Source organism: Balaenoptera musculus, chromosome 17, assembly GCF_009873245.2.
Source record: "Balaenoptera musculus isolate JJ_BM4_2016_0621 chromosome 17, mBalMus1.pri.v3, whole genome shotgun sequence".
Taxonomy (NCBI): domain Eukaryota; kingdom Metazoa; phylum Chordata; class Mammalia; order Artiodactyla; family Balaenopteridae; genus Balaenoptera; species Balaenoptera musculus.
In genome coordinates, this window is record NC_045801.1 from 42009849 (window position 1) to 42027901 (window position 18053).

At 36.8% G+C, this 18053-nt stretch overlaps 1 protein-coding gene across 2 annotated transcripts in view; it reads left to right on the forward strand.

The window, feature by feature from the left end:
• VIRMA (vir like m6A methyltransferase associated) overlaps nucleotides 1-18053 on the forward strand; it is a 60726-nt gene that overhangs the window by 17978 nt on the left and 24695 nt on the right. For both annotated transcript variants that reach the window (XM_036830167.1, XM_036830168.1), the window contains exons 6-14: nucleotides 2060-2182; nucleotides 2751-3023; nucleotides 4904-6044; nucleotides 9868-10359; nucleotides 11367-11521; nucleotides 14317-14399; nucleotides 16511-16604; nucleotides 16749-17293; nucleotides 17814-18049. In XM_036830167.1, the coding sequence (XP_036686062.1) occupies nucleotides 2060-2182; nucleotides 2751-3023; nucleotides 4904-6044; nucleotides 9868-10359; nucleotides 11367-11521; nucleotides 14317-14399; nucleotides 16511-16604; nucleotides 16749-17293; nucleotides 17814-18049 (3142 nt within the window). The remainder of the gene's footprint in view (nucleotides 1-2059; nucleotides 2183-2750; nucleotides 3024-4903; nucleotides 6045-9867; nucleotides 10360-11366; nucleotides 11522-14316; nucleotides 14400-16510; nucleotides 16605-16748; nucleotides 17294-17813; nucleotides 18050-18053) is intronic.

An 18053-nucleotide genomic window follows, 5' to 3' on the forward strand; every position in this document is an offset into this window, starting at 1 on the left:
GTTTTGGCATGCGGGATCTTCATTGCAGCATGCGGGATCTTTCATTGCAGCATGCGGGCTCTTCGTTGCAGTGCATGGGCTTCTCTCTAGTTGTGGCAGGCGGGTTTTTCTCTCTCTAGTTGTGGTGCGTGGTCTCCAGAGAACGTGGGTTCTGTAGTTTGCAGCACGCGGCTCTCTAGTTGAGGTGCACGGGCTCAGTAGTTGTGGTGCGTGGGCTTAGTTGCCCCGCGGCATGTGGGATCTTAGTTCCCCGACCAGGGAATCAAACCAATGTCCCCTGCATTAGAAGGTGGATTCTTTACCACTGGACCACCAGGGAAGCCCCTCTAATAGGTTTTTAATGGAGTCTTTAGGGTTTTCTTTATATTATACAGGTTTCCCCTGCTGTCTGAAATAGAGTGTTCCTATGAAACCTTTCATACACCAAAATGGTATAAAACGAAGAAACAATTACCTTAGGACACATCTTGCTAATGGACGCACAAAATAAATTGAGATAAAGCCCAGATGCTCACAGACATAGTTCAAAGCTATGGTGGCTAAATGCTGAGATGCTGAGTGTAGTTGCCAGGGAAGGAGCTTGGCAGTGCCACTCTCACTCTTTGGGGTTATGTTGCCTCTATAACAGCTCAGTGCAAAACAAATGCTTAACACTTATTTTCTCTTTTCACATTTTTTTGTAAAAGTGAAAATCCACTTTGGATTTCTTTTGGTTAGTGAAAACAGGTACTAAGATAGGTCTTTTGTACAAGTGAAATGGCATAAAATGAACTTCCAAAAAGCAGGGTATACCTGTATCAGGTTATCTGCAAAGAGCGACAGTTTTACTTCTTCCTTTCCAATTTGGTTGCCTTTTATTTCTTTTTCTTGCCTAATTGCACTGGCTAGGACTTCCAACACTATGTTGAATAAAAGTGGCAAGAGGTGGGTATCCTTGTTCTGTTCTTGATCTTAGAGGAAAAGCTTTCAGTTTTTTACCATTGAGAATGATGTTAAAGCTATGGGCTTGTCACATATGGCCTGTTATGGTGTGGTACATTCCCTCTATACCTGTTTTGTTGAGAGTGTTTATCATAAATGATTTTGAATTTTGAAAAATGATTTTACTGTATCTGTTGAGATGATCATATGATTTTTAGCCTTCATTTTGTTAATGTATCACATTGACTAATGTGCAGATGCAGAACCACTCTTGCATCCCTGGAATAAATGCCACTTGATCATGATGTATGATCCTTTTAATGTATTATAGAATTCGTCTTGCTAATATTTTGTTGAGGATTTTTGCATGTATGTTCATCAGGGATATTGGCCTGTAACTTTCTTTTCTTGAGGCATCCTTGTCTAGTTTTGGTATTAGGGTAATGCTGGCCTTGTAAACGAGTTTGGAAGACTTTGAGAAGGACTGGTATTAATTCTTCTTGGAATATTTGGTAGAATTCAGCAGTAAAGACGTATGGTCCTGGACTTTTGTTTTTGGGAGGTTTTTGATTACTGATTCAATCTCCTTATCGTAGTTGGTCTGTTCAGATGTTCTATTTAATCATGATTCAGTCTTGGTAGGTTGTATGTTTCTAGGGCTGTATCCATTTCTTCTAGGTTGTCCAGTTTGTTGGTGTATAATTGTTCATAGTAGCTTGGTATGATCCTTTGTTTTGGTGGTATCAGTTGTAGTATCTCCTCTTTCATTTCTGATTTCGAGTCCTCTTTTTTTCTCGGTGAGTCTAGCTAAAGGTTTGTTAATTTTATCTTTTCTAAGCTTGTAGTTTCATTGATCTTTTCTATTGTCTGTAGCCTTATCACAGCGTCTGACAAAGTCTCCATTTCTCTGGGATAATGCCCAAGAGTTACATACATTATATTTTGGTATATGGGACATCAGAAATTCTAACTTTCCCATTATAAACTAATTAGCAAAATTTCTGTTACATGTCAGGAAAGAAAAAGTTAATAAATTCTGAAGATGAAAACTCAAATGAGGAATAGCATTTTTGTCATGCATTTATTTCGCTATACTTAAGTCATTTGAAAGTTCTTTTTCTTTTTCTAATAAAATTAGCTGATGGGGAGAAAGAAGATCAGTTTAATGGAAGTCCTCCGAGACCACAGCCAAGGGGACCAAGAACTCCACCAGGACCCCCTCCACCTGATGATGATGAGGATGATCCCATGCCATTGCCAGGTAGAAATAATATCAGTGATAGTTTTTTTCCCCCTCTTGATTAATGTTAATAGTACTTTTTGATTAAAGAAAAAAAATTAGATGCTGGTAATCAAATCTTGATGAATATCCTCTGCCCCCATTCTGTGCAGTGTTTTCTTGTGTTTTTTTGTTGGCATGTGAATTTGTTAAAAGAAAAAAAATCAGTTAATTAATTTGAAGCTGAAGCAACATTACTTTGAAAATAAAATGTTGATGTGCTATAGTGGTACGTACAGAACAGCACCAGTAAAAATAAACAGTAGGTATCGGAAGAGATAAAAATCTGTATAGTTACTTAATAGCTAAAAAAGAAGAGGATTATTGTATTAGAACACAACATAGCATACTTTATTAATTCTCACTGTATAAAGTTGTGTACTGTATACTCAATATTTTTTAAAAGCAAGTAATTCTACCACTTTTTCTTTTAAGGATGTTATGAGCTAAATCATCCAGAATGTCATTAAGTAGTTGCAGTATCCAATCCTTCTGCCTCATGTTATTTAAAAAGTCAAAATAATCTGTGCCTTAAACCTCAATTTTTCAGTGTCTGGTGACAAGGAAGAGGATGCTCCTCATAGAGAAGATTACTTTGAGCCCATTTCTCCTGATCGGAATTCTGTTCCCCAGGAAGGTCAATATTCTGATGAAGGAGAAGTAGAAGAGGAACAACAAGAAGAAGGAGAAGACGATGAAGATGATGTGGATGTCGAGGAAGAAGAGGATGAAGATGAGGATGATCGCCATACAGTAGATAGTATCCCTGAGGAGGAAGAGGAAGATGAAGAGGAAGAAGGTGAAGAAGATGAAGAAGGTGAAGGTGGGTTAAATTAGCTAGGACTTTTTGGTTTTAAGTGCTAGAAACTAGCTTGATGTAGCTTTTAGTAATGCAAAAGAATTTGTAGCAGAGATAAATGGCTTTCAAGAAACCTAAGAGTCAGACTGTAGCTGGGCCTTAAGACTCGACTAGAGCTGGGATTTCCATCTTTTCTTTGTTTTGTGTTTCTAATTTATATTCTGTTAACTAACTGTTATATCTCTATTCACCCCACATGTTTAACCTCTCTTTAACCAGCCAGTTTAAACTACCTGGCTGTGTCTCAGATCCAGATCCAGTTGTCTGGGAGAGAGATGCTGTTTGGCTTGCTGTGGTATCAGCTGCCCCTTGATACCATCAGCTTTGTCCAGGGAAGCCGGGATATGCAGCAAATACATGGTGATTAGGGATTTGGTGATCTGTTTTGAGAGTAAAGGACTGGTGTTTTAAGCTGGGTGGAATTGCTAAAGATGTCTGCCACCTAGATATTTTGGCAAAATGCTACATTATTTTTAGAAATTCAGAAGGAAAAATCTCAATTACGCAGGGACATATGGCAGTATTATGCAGTCCTTTAGTTAGGCTTTATTTTTCCTTTGAAAGCAAAAAGAGATATTTAAGCTAATTGGCTCTTAATTTCTCCAATAAATGGAATGTAGTGTTAAAGTATTTATGTAAAATGACAGATTATCTGCCTTGTTCTTTTATAAGATAGTAAGGGTGAGCATCGTTCTACATGAGAGAGAGGACCATTCTAGTATCACAGGGGCTCTTTTACAAAATATAAATAATTGGGTTATTGAGTGATAACCTTTTTAGCTTAACCCCATTTCCATATTACCACAAAATCCTTTTTAGATTTATTGTATTTGACTGGCAAGTAGTAGTTAGATTTCATGCAGGCTTTGTTAATCAGATGACATTTTTATAGAGAAGGTGAGAGAATGAGGCTGGTTAATTTGGTTTTTACCAGAAGACATCTGGTGGTTGTTCCAGAGTCAAGTCTCTATAGGCCCTTCCTTTTCAAATATGAGTGTATTGCTATGGCTAAATTGTTTTGAGCTAAAGAATGTTAAAGAGGGCTGTTACTTGAGGAATACTGTGGAACCATTTCCTTTTCTTTCTTAGGCTGTAATTGCACATCTCTGTTTTACCACAGCCAGGTAATAGTAGTGTTAAAAAGTAAAACCAACAAGTTTTCCGTCTCTAGTCCTGTATTACTTCTAGTCCTGTATTAATAAATAGAGGAAAAAGCTGCACGTGTCATAATATGAAAACTCTTTGTTTTGGCAAAGCTGAGCACTTTATATGAACAAATTTTCCCTAAAAACATAATACAGAACTGGGGAAACTGTGTGACAGGTAAATACAGAGACGTAAAAGTGAAGGAATATGAAATTCGTGTTATAAAAAGAACATAGAATGTTCTTCCTGGAAATATTTGGTGTAGCTTGGCATTTATGGTACTAATTCTTAGTTAATTTAATAATTTTGGCCCATCAATTTATTTTTTCCATCTTAAAAATACTCTCTCATGAGGGCAAGCTTAATTTCTTTCCTCCTGAGAGAGGTATTTTTGGTTTGTTTTTTGAGGCATTTCTAATTTAATTTTGTGAGGAAAAGATCTGTAGCAGAGTTAGTTGTAAAGCTGAACAGATATAATAGAAGACTTCACTTATGAAGTTTCTCCATAATTATTCTATTAGAAACTATAAAATGTTAGTAATTGTTGATAAGATATTGGGGCAGAAATTAATTTTGTTGAGGAAATCATTAATTTTTATTTTTTGCCACACTATTAAATGATTTTTTTGGCAAACCAGATTGTTCTGCATTAAACAACAATGATGTAACAACTAAATATTATTCAAACTGATTTTCAGGGGATGATGGTTATGAACAAATTTCCAGTGATGAAGACGGAATTGCTGACTTGGAACGTGAAACATTTAAGTATCCAAACTTTGATGTCGAATACACTGCTGAAGACTTAGCTTCAGTTCCTCCTATGACGTATGATCCATATGACAGGGAGCTTGTACCACTTTTATACTTCAGCTGTCCATACAAGACTACTTTTGAAATTGAAATCAGTAGAATGAAGGATCAAGGTCCAGATAAAGAAAATTCAGGGGCAGTAGAAGCCTCAGTGAAGTTAACTGAACTGTTGGATTTGTATCAAGAAGATAGAGGTGCAAAATGGGTAACAGCTTTAGAAGAAATTCCAAGTTTAATAATAAAAGGATTAAGTTATTTGCAATTGAAAAACACAAAACAAGACGCCCTTGGCCAGTTGATAGACTGGACCATGCAAGCTTTAAATTTACAAGTAGCCCTTCGCCAACCCATTGCCTTAAATGTCCGACAGCTCAAAGCTGGGACCAAATTAGTATCCTCACTAGCAGAATGTGGGGCCCAAGGAGTCATGGGACTGCTGCAAGCAGGAGTGATCAGTGGATTATTTGAGCTCCTGTTTGCTGACCATGTCTCATCTTCCCTTAAGTTAAATGCATTTAAAGCTTTGGACAGTGTCATTAGTATGACAGAAGGAATGGAAGCATTTTTAAGAAGTAGGCAGAGTGAAAAAAGTGGCTATCAAAAACTGCTGGAGCTCATACTTTTAGATCAGACTGTGAGGGTTGTCACTGCTGGTTCAGCTATTCTTCAGAAATGCCATTTCTATGAAATTTTGTCAGAGATTAAAAGACTTGGTGACCATTTAGCAGAGAAGACTTCTTCTGTTCCTAACCACAGTGAACCTGATCATGATGCAGATACTGGACTTGAGAGAACAAACCCAGAATATGAAAATGAGGTAGAGGCTTCACTGGATATGGATCTTTTGGAATCCTCAAATATAAGTGAAGGGGAAATAGAAAAGCTTATTAACCTCTTAGAGGAAGTTTTTCATTTAATGGAAACTGCACCTCATACAATGATCCAACCTCCTGTTAAGTCTTTCCCAACGATGGCACGTATTACTGGACCACCAGAGAGGGATGATCCGTACCCTGTTCTCTTTAGGTAAGACATTTTTGGCTTTGGGAAATATATTTTACCAGTCATTAGAGGCAATTTTATGTGGTTGGTTTTTTTTTTTACTCTGTCTGTAGGTCAAGGATACTTGACATTTTAAAATAAGTAGTAGTGGAACTGAGAAGTATGTTACTATGGGTGAGCTATATTTAGTTAATACTTAAAGTTGTAATAGCAACTTAAGTTAAAGATAGTAATAATCAACAACAGTGCTTATATAAGCATGTCTGTGAGCAAGAATAAATGAGAAACCGCTGAGTGGCTTCTGGGAAGGTGGTACAAAGAGCATGGAACAGGAAGGAGAGAGCTTTTCAGTGTAAACCTCTTTGTATCTTATCACTGTAATACATTGTAGATTACCTGGTTAAAGATATATTAAAGGTTTAATTACCACTTGTTTCTGCTGTCTAACTCTCTAGTTATCTATTGGTACAGTTTTGCCATTATTAAGTACCCACAGTAGATTTTTTAAATTTTGTTTTAATTTTTGAGTTTCTTTTTTGGCATTTTGCCTGTAAATAATTTTTTAACTAAATGCAAAAATTGCATTTTTATTATTTTATTCCTTATTTCTGTGAGTATTTTTTGCCTTGCTTTGGAACATAGTGCATTAACAGAAAATCAGTACTTGTCCATTCTAAAATCTGTACCTATCCATTCCTATTTTTAGCTGAAAATATCAGATCTTGCCTTAGTTTGAGTTCTTGCAAGAGTGTAAGATGGTAATTGCTAAAGCAAGGTCTGGTAGGAGATGAGGTCAAGAGTACAAAGTAGGGCTTCCCTGGTGGCGCAGTGGTTGGGAGTCTGCCTGCCAATGCAGGGGACACAGGTTCGGGCCCTGGTCTGGGAGGATCCCGCGTGCCGCGGGGCGGCTGGGCCCGTGAGCCACAATTGCTGAGCCTGCGCGTCTGGAGCCTGTGCTCCGCAACAAGAGAGGCCGCGATGGTGAGAGGCCCGCGCACCGCGATGAAGAGTGGTCCCCACTTGCCGCAACTAGAGAAAGCCCTCGCACAGAAACGAAGACCCAACACAGCCAAAAATGAATAAATAAATAAATAAATAAAAGAACATGAATTTCTTGAAAAAAAAAAAAAAGTGTACAGTCCCTAAGAAATATTAACAAAAGAAAACGTTTAAAAAAAAAAAAAAAAAAAAAAAAAAGAGTACAAAGTAGGAGTTTGGCTTTGAACAAGAGAAAGGAAACCTTATATGTATACAAATACAGATATCTTTGTAGTGTGGAGACAGTAGAGGAGACAAGGCACTTCTCACTGATCCTATTTTTGATAAAGTAGGAATTGAAGTCATGCACTGAGGATGACTGAGTGTCAGAAAAGGGTGATGCTCTCAAATAGTCATTGAGGGGAAACTAGTAATTAATGGCCTACTAAGTCTTGTTTTTCTCCCCATAATTGGAGGAGGTATGTTTGGGTATCAGACTTTAGGAGATAAAGGGCTTTGAATGCTGTGCACTAAGGAATTTGGATTTTTTTTTTTTTAATTTATTTGTTTTGGCTGCACTGCGTAGATTGTGGGATCTTAGTTCCCTGACCAGGGATCAAACCTGGGCCCCTGGCAGTGAGAGCACCGAGTCCTAATCACTGGACTGCCAGGGAATTCCCAGGGATTTTGTTTTTAGAATGTGGGAAGATCTCGAATATTTTGGAGTAGCAGATCTGGTATGATCAAAGTAGTGTTCTAAGATTATATTATAGTTACAAGATATATTGCAGTGGAAGAGAAATTGGAGTTACTAGGTAGATAAGCCTGTCTGAAGATTCTAGGTGGTAGGTGTTGTGCTAAGTACTTGGCCTGATATAGTGGCATTTACAGAAAATGGGAAGACAAATATTGTGCTAATATTGAGAGTTTGTGAAAAAGCATTACTAGGACTTGGCAACTGAACCTAGTAAGAGAAAGTAAGAAGGAGCTTTGATGTTTCTAGCCAAGGTAACTATTGGAACTGTGGTTTTATGGACAGAAACTGGTAAATTAGGAGGGAGAGTGAATTTTGAAAGGAGAAATAATTACATTTTGGAAGGATTAGTTTGAAGTGACGGCAAGGCTCTAATGTCCCATGTTGGGGTCTTCAAGATAACCCCTGAGATTTGCTAGATGGAGTCACAGGACTGTGTTGTAATCACGACCACGATTTATTATATCAAAAGGATACAAAACACGATCAGCAAAGGGAAGGGGTACATGGGACGAAGCCTGGGGAAACGAGTCATAAACTTCCAGAGTCCTTTCCTCATTTAGGCACACAGGACCCGCTTAAGTCCCCCAGCAACAAATTGTGACACGTGTGAAATGTTACGTACTGAGGAAGCTCATTGGAATCTCAGCATCCAAGCTTATTATTGGAGGATAACCATGTAGGCACCCAGTACCTAGCATGTATCAGAATTCCAGACTCCCAGAAGGAAAGCAGGTGTTCAGCGTAAACCATATTATTTGCATAAACAGTTTAGGTGCAGTGAGTATTCTTTCCAGTTGGTGGGCGGAAACCCTCCCAAAATCCAAGTCCCCAGAGGCCAGCCAAGGGCCAACCTTGCCAGCAGGCCTTTCTAAGAATAAACATTCTGAGGCCTGCCATGTTAACTATTTTCTGAACGTTCCATGAGGTGCTTAAGGATGCTCTTAGAGCATAATAATGTTTACTTTTGTGGTAAGAAGTTAGTGGAGGTGTTTTTATCATGATACAGAAGCCTGAGTTTAAGCAGAAGTATGATTGAAGAGGCAATTTTATGCTATGTGATTACAACTATATGACATTCTGGAAAAGGCACAACTGTGGAGACAGTGATTGCCAGGATTTGGGAGGGAGGGAGGGATGAATAGATGGAGCACAGAGTATTTTTAGGACAGTGAAAGTACTCTATCAGTAGCAGTTGGGTCTATTTAGGGGTGTTAGGTAAATTCAGACTTTTTCTACTAAAACTACGTGTACTAAAAACTGGTTCTTGGATTTGATTAAAGAGTCTATTGGGCTTCCCTGGTGGCGCAGTGGTTGAGAATCTGCCTGCTAATGCAGGGGACACGGGTTCGAGCCCTTGTCTGGGAAGATCCCACATGCCACGGAGCGGCTGGGCCCGTGAGCCACAACTACTGAGCATGCGCATCTGGAGCCTGTGCCCCGCAACGGGAGGGGCCGCGATAGTGAAAGGCCCGCGCACCGCGATGAAGAGCGGTCCCCGCACCGCGATGAACAGTGGTCCCCACTTGCCGCAACTAGAGAAAGCCCTCGCACGAACCGAAGACCCAACACAGCCAAAAATAAATAAATAAATAAATAAAGAGTCTATTGTATTAAATACTGAATATTGATAATTTGAGTTTTTTTTCCCCTAGAGGTACTAATTCAGATATACTACCTATAGTAAATCTGAATATACTGTAAGTTTTTTATAGTATATGTACTATATTCTCCCTAGATATACTAATTCAGATATACTGATATGCCATGGGTCGAGTAGGACCATGGTTAAAAGGAAGGAGCATTTGATAAGTGGCCTGGAAGGAAGTCCCAGATCTTAAAGTCGTGGTTGATTCTGGAAAGAGAAAACTTGTCACAGTTACTTATTAAACATCCTTTGAATGCTAGGAAAAAGCCTTACAGAACTTTCACTTCTGTTTGGCCTAGTGTATAGAAGACTTGCTACTTACAGTACTATTTTAGTTAAAGCAGTATATTGCTGAAGATAAGGATTATTGCCATTAAATTTTTTACCTCTCTCCTGTCTAATGAATACTGAATAAATGAAGAATGTTTTACACTGACTTAACATATATTTTATTACTTCTTCTACAGGTATCTTCACAGTCATCACTTCTTGGAGTTGGTTACCTTGCTTTTGTCAATTCCAGTAACAAGTGCACACCCTGGTGTGCTGCAAGCCACAAAAGATGTTTTAAAGTTTCTTGCACAGTCACAGAAGGGTCTTCTTTTTTTTATGTCAGAATATGAAGCAACAAATTTGTTGATCCGAGCTCTGTGTCACCTTTATGATCAAGATGAAGAAGACGGTCTCCAGTCTGATGGTGTTATTGATGATGCATTTGCCTTGTGGCTACAGGACTCAACACAAACTTTGCAGTGTATTACAGAACTGTTCAGCCATTTTCAGCGTTGTACAGCCAGTGAAGAAACTGACCATTCAGATCTCTTGGGAACTCTTCACAATCTTTACTTGATTACTTTTAATCCTGTGGGAAGATCAGCTGTTGGCCATGTTTTCAGTCTTGAGAAAAATCTCCAAAGTCTTATTACTCTAATGGAGTACTATTCCAAAGAAGCCTTAGGGTAATTTTATGCTTAATCCTTAAATTTTCTATTTTATTGGAAAACTACATCACTAATGGGGTAGTTTCTTGAAAGAATGTGTTTTGAAAATAAAAACTGTAATATTTTGACATAACACATAACTTCTTAATTAAGGATTAGAATGATGAAATCTCTAAGATGTGGCTATAAAGAAATGAAATAGCAGCTTCTTCCAGTTTCCCCACGGTGTTAACAAAGATTGCAGCTGTAGTACTCCTGCTAATTTTTGTGGAGGGAAATCCTAAGGTACAGGAATATACGTATACCTTAAGAGTCATAAGGACTATCTTGCTGTCTTCTGCCCTCACCTTCTAAGCTATTCATGGTGCTCGGATTTCAGAAGTGTTTTGACTGGATGAGGGGGATTGAGAATGACAGTAGTTTTCAAGAACTTGCCCTATAGGGCAGAGGGTTTTAGTGTATGAGAAGAGAAACATGCTCTTCCTGGTTCATGCCATACAAAGCAGTGGCATCCTTTGCATCGGGGTCTTGATATGACTCCTTGAGTGATGGATCTTTTGGGGGGACCTATAAAAGGCAAACAACAGTGACTTCTATGCCTAGCTGTATATTAACAGCTCTGTAGTGGAAGTCTGAATAATCATGGTGGTAGGTTGATTCATCACACTTGTTCCTATTTATCCAGAGTGAACAACCATTTTAAAGGAGACCGATGAAGTGTACTTCCTAATCTTTCATTGCTAACGAAGTACACTTATTAATATTTTATTGTTCTGATCTTATTTCTTAATAGAATTTCACTTTCCATTTTGATGCATGCGCTTTGTTATTACATACTTTTAAGTAGTGGTGTCAGGTGAATTGAAGGTGAAACTTTAAAATGCGATTTCCCGTTTTCAGGAAGTCAGTCATGTTTCATTGTGAAATTCCTTGATCCCTTTAAAACCAAGTAGAAAAAAATGTTAAAAATTGTTCCTAAAAATTTATTTTCATTTCAAAAACTTTAAAACCTTATTTTGTTTCAGTGATTCCAAGTCTAAGAAGTCAGTAGCTTATAATTATGCATGCATACTTATTTTGGTGGTGGTTCAGTCTTCCAGTGATGTCCAAATGCTAGAACAGCATGCAGCATCTCTCTTGAAGCTTTGTAAAGCAGATGAAAATAATGCTAAATTGCAAGGTATGGTACTTGAAGTTATTTTAAGCATTTATGATATGTGAAGAAAAAAAGCCTTTGAATATCTGTTGTTAGTACTTTATCATGTTTTGATTATATACCTGGTAATACCCTGTTTTTAACTTTCTGAAAGTTAAGATACCTTTTATGGAGGTATTTTATATGGTGTTCTTAAAAAGATTTTTAGGAAATTGTTCAAAGTACCTTTTTCTGAAAAGCCATGGAAATTTGTGGGTGGTTGAAGTTCCTAATCAAAGTAGAATTAAAGATGAACTCAGAAGTTCAGTTTTGTGTATAGTTTGCATGTGTGTGTGTTTTCTATATATGTATTTCTAAGTACAACACTGTTCTAAGTACAACTTAGAAATCCATTTTTATGGCAAACCTTATGTGGACAGTCTTGAAAAGTTTAAGGTATTTAATTACAATTTTTTATTATTTTATTTTGGTTCTTGGCTTTCTGACCTTGCCAAGTAGAAAATTTGATAACGTTGAGTAAATGTTATGATAGCATGTGGCCTCTTTTCTTTCCTTCTTTTTTGTTTTGGCCGCACTGCGTGGCGTGCGGGATCTTAGTTCCCCAACCAGGGATTGAACCTGTGCCCCCTGCAGTGGAAGTGCAGAGTTTTAACCACTGGCCCTGGACCGCCAGGGAAGTCCCAGGCCTCTTTTCTTTTTAATCCTAAATTTTATGTGCGATACCACCAGTAAAAGTTGGGTACTGCACTCAACTTTCTATATTGAAAATAGATTTTTTTCCCCCCGAAGTATGCCTTTATAAAAGGAGGGTATGCAGCGTCTTCAAAGGTATTATTAATGCTTTACTACATTTTCTGTGTGATGGGTACACTAGTATTTGTTTTATTATTCCTTATATCTTTCATTTGAGCACTGTATATTCTACATATGTGAAAGAGTTAATTTAAAAATGCGTAGGAAAATACTCAGATGTAAACAGTTGTAATCCTCAGGATTGTAGTACCAAGGAAGGGTGACTACTATTTGCAGTTTCCGTCAGTCATTCCTATAAAGTGTCTAGAACTTATTACGTGAGAATGCTTTTCTAAAAACATTTTTGGTGATAAAGTATAGGTTTTATGGCATAGCTTCTAGGAGAGTTTTGAGTTTGGTTGCAGTAAATGGTATATTTCATGTGTTTCTTTTATAAACAAAGCTTGCTGTTATTAGTTTTGGGGCGATAGTGATTACTTTTAACTTTATAAAGGCAAATTAGGAAATTGATAAAATTTAAAATTCATGATAAGGGAAAAGGCACTCAGCAAATGTCCCCCCATGGGTTTGATCCTGTTAGAAATGAATACATTTTGGGTATACTTTTTTGGGGGTGTGGGAATCAGTGGCAGCATTAGGTGAATAAACATTATGTTATTATATTGGTTTATGAATGGTCAATTTTATAATTCTTTTTTAATGTAAGTTGATTGCTGCAAAAATATTCAGTATAGTTAGATGGTTTAACCATGTAAACGTTTAAGTTTTCAGAAACCAAAAAACTAAGGGCGGTAACCTCTTTTTTTATATATATATATATATATATATTTTTTTTAACATCTTTATTGGAGTATAATTGCTTTACAATGGTGTGTTAGTTTCTACTTTATAACAAAGTGAATCAGTTATACATATACACATGTCCCCATATCTCTTCCCTCTTGCGTCTCCCTCCCTCCCACCCTCCCTATCCCACCCCTCTAGGTGGTCACAAAGCACCGAGCTGATCTCCCTGTGCTATGCGGCTGCTTCCCACTAGCTATCTGTTTTATGTTTGGTAGTGTATATATGTCCATGCCACTGTCTCACTTTGTCCCAGCTTACCCTTCCCCCTCCCTGTATCCTCAAGTCCATTCTCTAGTAGGTCTGTGTCTTTATTCCTGTCTTGCCCCTAGGTTCTTCATGACCATTTTTTTTTTTTTTTTTAGATTCCATATATATGTGTTAGCATACGGTATTTGTTTTTCTCTTTCTGACTTACTTCACTCTGTATGACAGACTCTAGGTCCATCCACCTCACTACAAATAACTCAATTTCGTTTCTTTTTATGGCTGAGTAATATTCCATTGTATATATGTGCCACATCTTCTTTATCCATTCATCTGTTGATGGACACTTAGGTTGCTTTCATGTCCTGGCTATTGTAAATAGAGTTGCAATGAACATTGTGGTACATGACTCTTTTTGAATTATGGTTTTCTCAGGGTATATGCCCAGTAGTGGGATTGCTGGGTCATATGGTAGTTCTATTTTTAGTTTTTTAAGGAACCTCCATACTGTTCTCCATAGTGGCTGTATCAGTTTACATTCCCACCAACAGTGCAAGAGGATTCCCTTTTCACCACACCCTCTCCAACATTTATTGTTTGTAGACTTTTTGATGATGGCCATTCTGACTGGTGTGAGGTGATACCTCATTGTAGTTTTGATTTGCATTTCTCTACTGATTAGTGATGTTGAGCATCCTTTCATGTGTTTGTTGGCAATCTGTGTATCTTCTTTGGAGAAATGTCTGTTTAGGTCTTCTGCCCATTTTTGGATTGGGTTTTATTTCTCAGCCATTATAGTAGGACATTACATTTCATTTTGAAGCTTGTTTAAATAATTAGACATAAGTTCATTCCTGTATAAAATTTAGTTTATTGAAATGAACATGGACCTGATAATCTAAAACCATGGTTTTTCTCAGGAAAAGAATACCTTTACCTCCCTTGTTTTAAAGGCTTTGTTATAAAGGCTTTTATTTTAAAATATTATATTATGAATTACTGTTTTTGTTTTTAAGAACTTGGCAAGTGGCTTGAACCTCTGAAAAACCTTAGATTTGAGATTAACTGCATCCCAAACCTAATTGAATATGTTAAACAGGTAAGTAAAACTTAAAAGTGCCTTGATTTTATAGAACTGTGTGGTAGTATTTAGTAATACTGTTTTAAATCACTTGTATAGGTAATGCAGTTAAGTGTACTTGATTGATTTACTAGTCTTGTGGGTATAGATTGGTACTGGGTATAGATGGGTATGTAATTGTGTGTATACATGAACACAGATGTACACAACCTTATTGCTTTCTATTACCAGCTTCTGTCCTACTTTTTTCCCTCTCAAATAGGAATAATATCACCTACCATTTTGATCACATTTACAAAGTGTTTTAAAGTTAAATGCTATGATGATGTAACATATAATTATAGTTAAACTTTAGTGGAAAAGAATTTCCCTCAAAATTTGTACTTGAAAATTGGTAGAGTCAGTACCAGATAATTGCAATGGGGACTAGTTCTGTTAATTTGGTACGGTTAAATCTGCAATTGAAGTAATTAATGAGAGTTGAAAATCATATAATTCATAATATTACAGTTGAAAAATTCATATACACTTCAAGTAATTCATAATGAAAAAATTCATTAAAATCATTGCATTGTAAGTTTTGGAAGTTTGAAAAGTTTTCTTTGCTCCTTAGCTGATCCAATGTGTATCATAGGAAGAAGGGCTAAAAGTGCTCATAGATGCATAAAAAGTTTTAAACTAGAGGGGCAGAATGGACCTTGAATTATCTCCTTTTTCATTTAACAGATGAGCTATATGTGTTGTGTATGTGTGTGTGTGTCTGTGTGTGTAAACCACCTTGGTCTTGGAGCTGCAGTGTGTTATTGAAGTAATGTACGTGTATTATCTAATCTGTTGCTGTCTTGACCCACCAACAAAGAGCTATTTGGGTTTTATCTGCTTCAGATTTTTCTTCACTAACTTGTCTCTCTTCTCTTTTTCCTCCATCTCCCCTAAGAGTACTTTTTCCTCCTATAATGCCATCATATTCTTCTGTTCTTTATGCCTCAGATGATATCTAGAGTTTTTCATTATGTTCGGTCTTTTATTTAGCAGAAGTACAGTAGTGTCCTGTAAATTTAGATGGTCAGGTATTTAGGGTACTTGTGCATGGTTAGGAGAATATATAAAGTATCCAATAAATATCAGATGGTTTCACTTAAAGTATTTAACCAATAAAAAGTTCAGTACTAGAAATTTGAATTACATGCTGTAATTAAGAGTTTTAATTTTTATGTAAATCTTTGTCCCATTAATTATGGTTATTATAAATGACTCTCATTCTAAGATGTACTAAAGACAGTTGATCTAAGACTGAAACTTCACTCTGTGGCTCCCTGCTGCCTTATGTAATTTGTGAATTATTGAAAGGCAGCAAGGAAGAAATTAGAGGAAAAGATAACCTAAGATGGGAAACATATGAGGAAAAGGATTTTCTTATTTTTAGGTTTCTCCTCTGAGGTTTAGAAGCTGAAATAGTAACATTTTAAAGTGCTATTTCTTTTAAGTTTTTTTAGCCATCTGTATGCTGCTCCTTGGAAACTACAAAAATAAAGCAACTTAAACATAACTATTTGTTGCCAGGAAGCATAGCGTGGGCAGGTGCTAAGGACATAGGCAACTGTATTTCTTTTTCCTCTAGCCATGCCCCAAATGGCCATCATAACTAGATTCTTGTGGTATCTGCATTTTTTAAAATGTACGTTATGTAGTGTTAAAACATTCCGTCATGCTTCCTCAGTTTTCAAAGAGCTTTAGTACCCACAGGGCTTTGTAAAATCAGAGTCATTTCTTCCTTTTTGGGAGACAGGATGTATAGTAAGAGTATCCAAAAAGGAGCTATTTTAAATTCTTAATCCAGAGAGTTTCATACATAATCTGTATGTAGCCTTTGTTTTAGTCAGTACTTTTTAATATACTTGTGTTTGCAATTACTCATTTTATGTTCAAAATGTCATATATGGTACAACATATGCCAAAGATTATATAACCTTTATAAACTTCATTAGCCTTATTCATGTTTTAAATTTAGTTAAGAAGTTTAAAATGATGTAAGCACTTAACTTGAAACTCATATTTTTAACTAATACCTTCTCTGGGCCTGATAGGTACCAAGAAATTAAACTTTCTGTTCATTTTTATTTTTGAAGAATATTGATAACTTGATGACCCCAGAAGGAGTTGGCCTTACAACTGCCTTGCGTGTTCTCTGTAATGTGGCATGTCCACCACCTCCTGTTGAAGGTAATGTGGCTACTATACTTAAAAACTACTGTTTTTTAGGCCTAGTATAAATATCATTTATTAAATAAAATATTCAAAATCTTAACCAATGATTAATATGTAAGTAATTAGAGTTTTTTTTTTTTCTCCCTTATTTATATAAAGGTCAACAGAAAGACCTGAAATGGAATCTTGCTGTCATTCAGCTTTTTTCTGCTGAAGGAATGGACACCTTTATTCGGGTGCTGCAAAAATTGAACAGTATTCTGACTCAGCCTTGGAGACTCCATGTCAACATGGGGACTACCCTTCACAGAGTTACTACTATTTCAATGGCTCGCTGCACACTTACTCTTCTTAAAACTATGTTAACGGAACTCCTGAGAGGTGGATCCTTTGAGTTTAAGGACATGCGTGTCCCTTCAGCACTTGTGACTTTACACATGCTCCTGTGCTCTATCCCTCTCTCAGGTCGTTTGGATAGTGATGAACAGAAAATTCAGAATGATATCATTGATATATTACTGACTTTTACACAAGGAGTTAATGAAAAGCTCACAATCTCAGAAGAGACTCTGGCCAACAATACTTGGTCTTTAATGTTAAAAGAAGTTCTTTCTTCGATCTTGAAGGTTCCTGAAGGATTTTTTTCTGGACTCATACTCCTTTCAGAGCTGCTGCCTCTACCATTACCCATGCAAACAACTCAGGTATCACTTCCATATAACATGCATCTTATAAATGACTGCAATAACACTTTTTAAAAAGCCAGTGATTTTGTTTAAAAAACCCTCATCTCCTTCCCCTAAGAAAGACATAAGATAACTGGATGAGGGTGAGATAAAACTGAAGCAAGTTGGTCATTAAGGAAATATGGGAGTAACATTTTAAATAAATTTTTGTTAATGTGAATTTTATTATGCTGTTATGTATACTTGTACTTTTGTTATTTTTAAATCCTTTCCCCACACCTTTATCATGTGTTAGAATTTGCCGTTAACTAGGTTGCTTCACCAATGGACTCTGCTCTACTGACTGCTAACCTGAGAACAATAAGATTTTTTAGATGCATTGAATTCAAGCAAATGTTTAATTGTAAACAGAAAATTAAATGTTTTAAGCATGCAGTAAAGATGTTCTTTTCATAACAGTTCTTCCTGAACAGTTTTTGTGACTATAAATAAATATTTAAAAAAATCTATGTACACACACATTATACTTTTTTAACAGGTTATTGAGTCACATGATATATCAGTGGCACTCAACACCCGAAAATTGTGGAGCATGCACCTTCATGTTCAAGCAAAGTTGCTCCAAGAAATAGTTCGCTCTTTCTCTGGCACAACCTGCCAGCCCATTCAACATATGTTACGGCGTATTTGTGTTCAATTGTGTGACCTTGCCTCACCAACTGCACTTCTGATTATGAGAACTGTGTTGGATTTGATTGTAGAAGACTTGCAAAGGTAT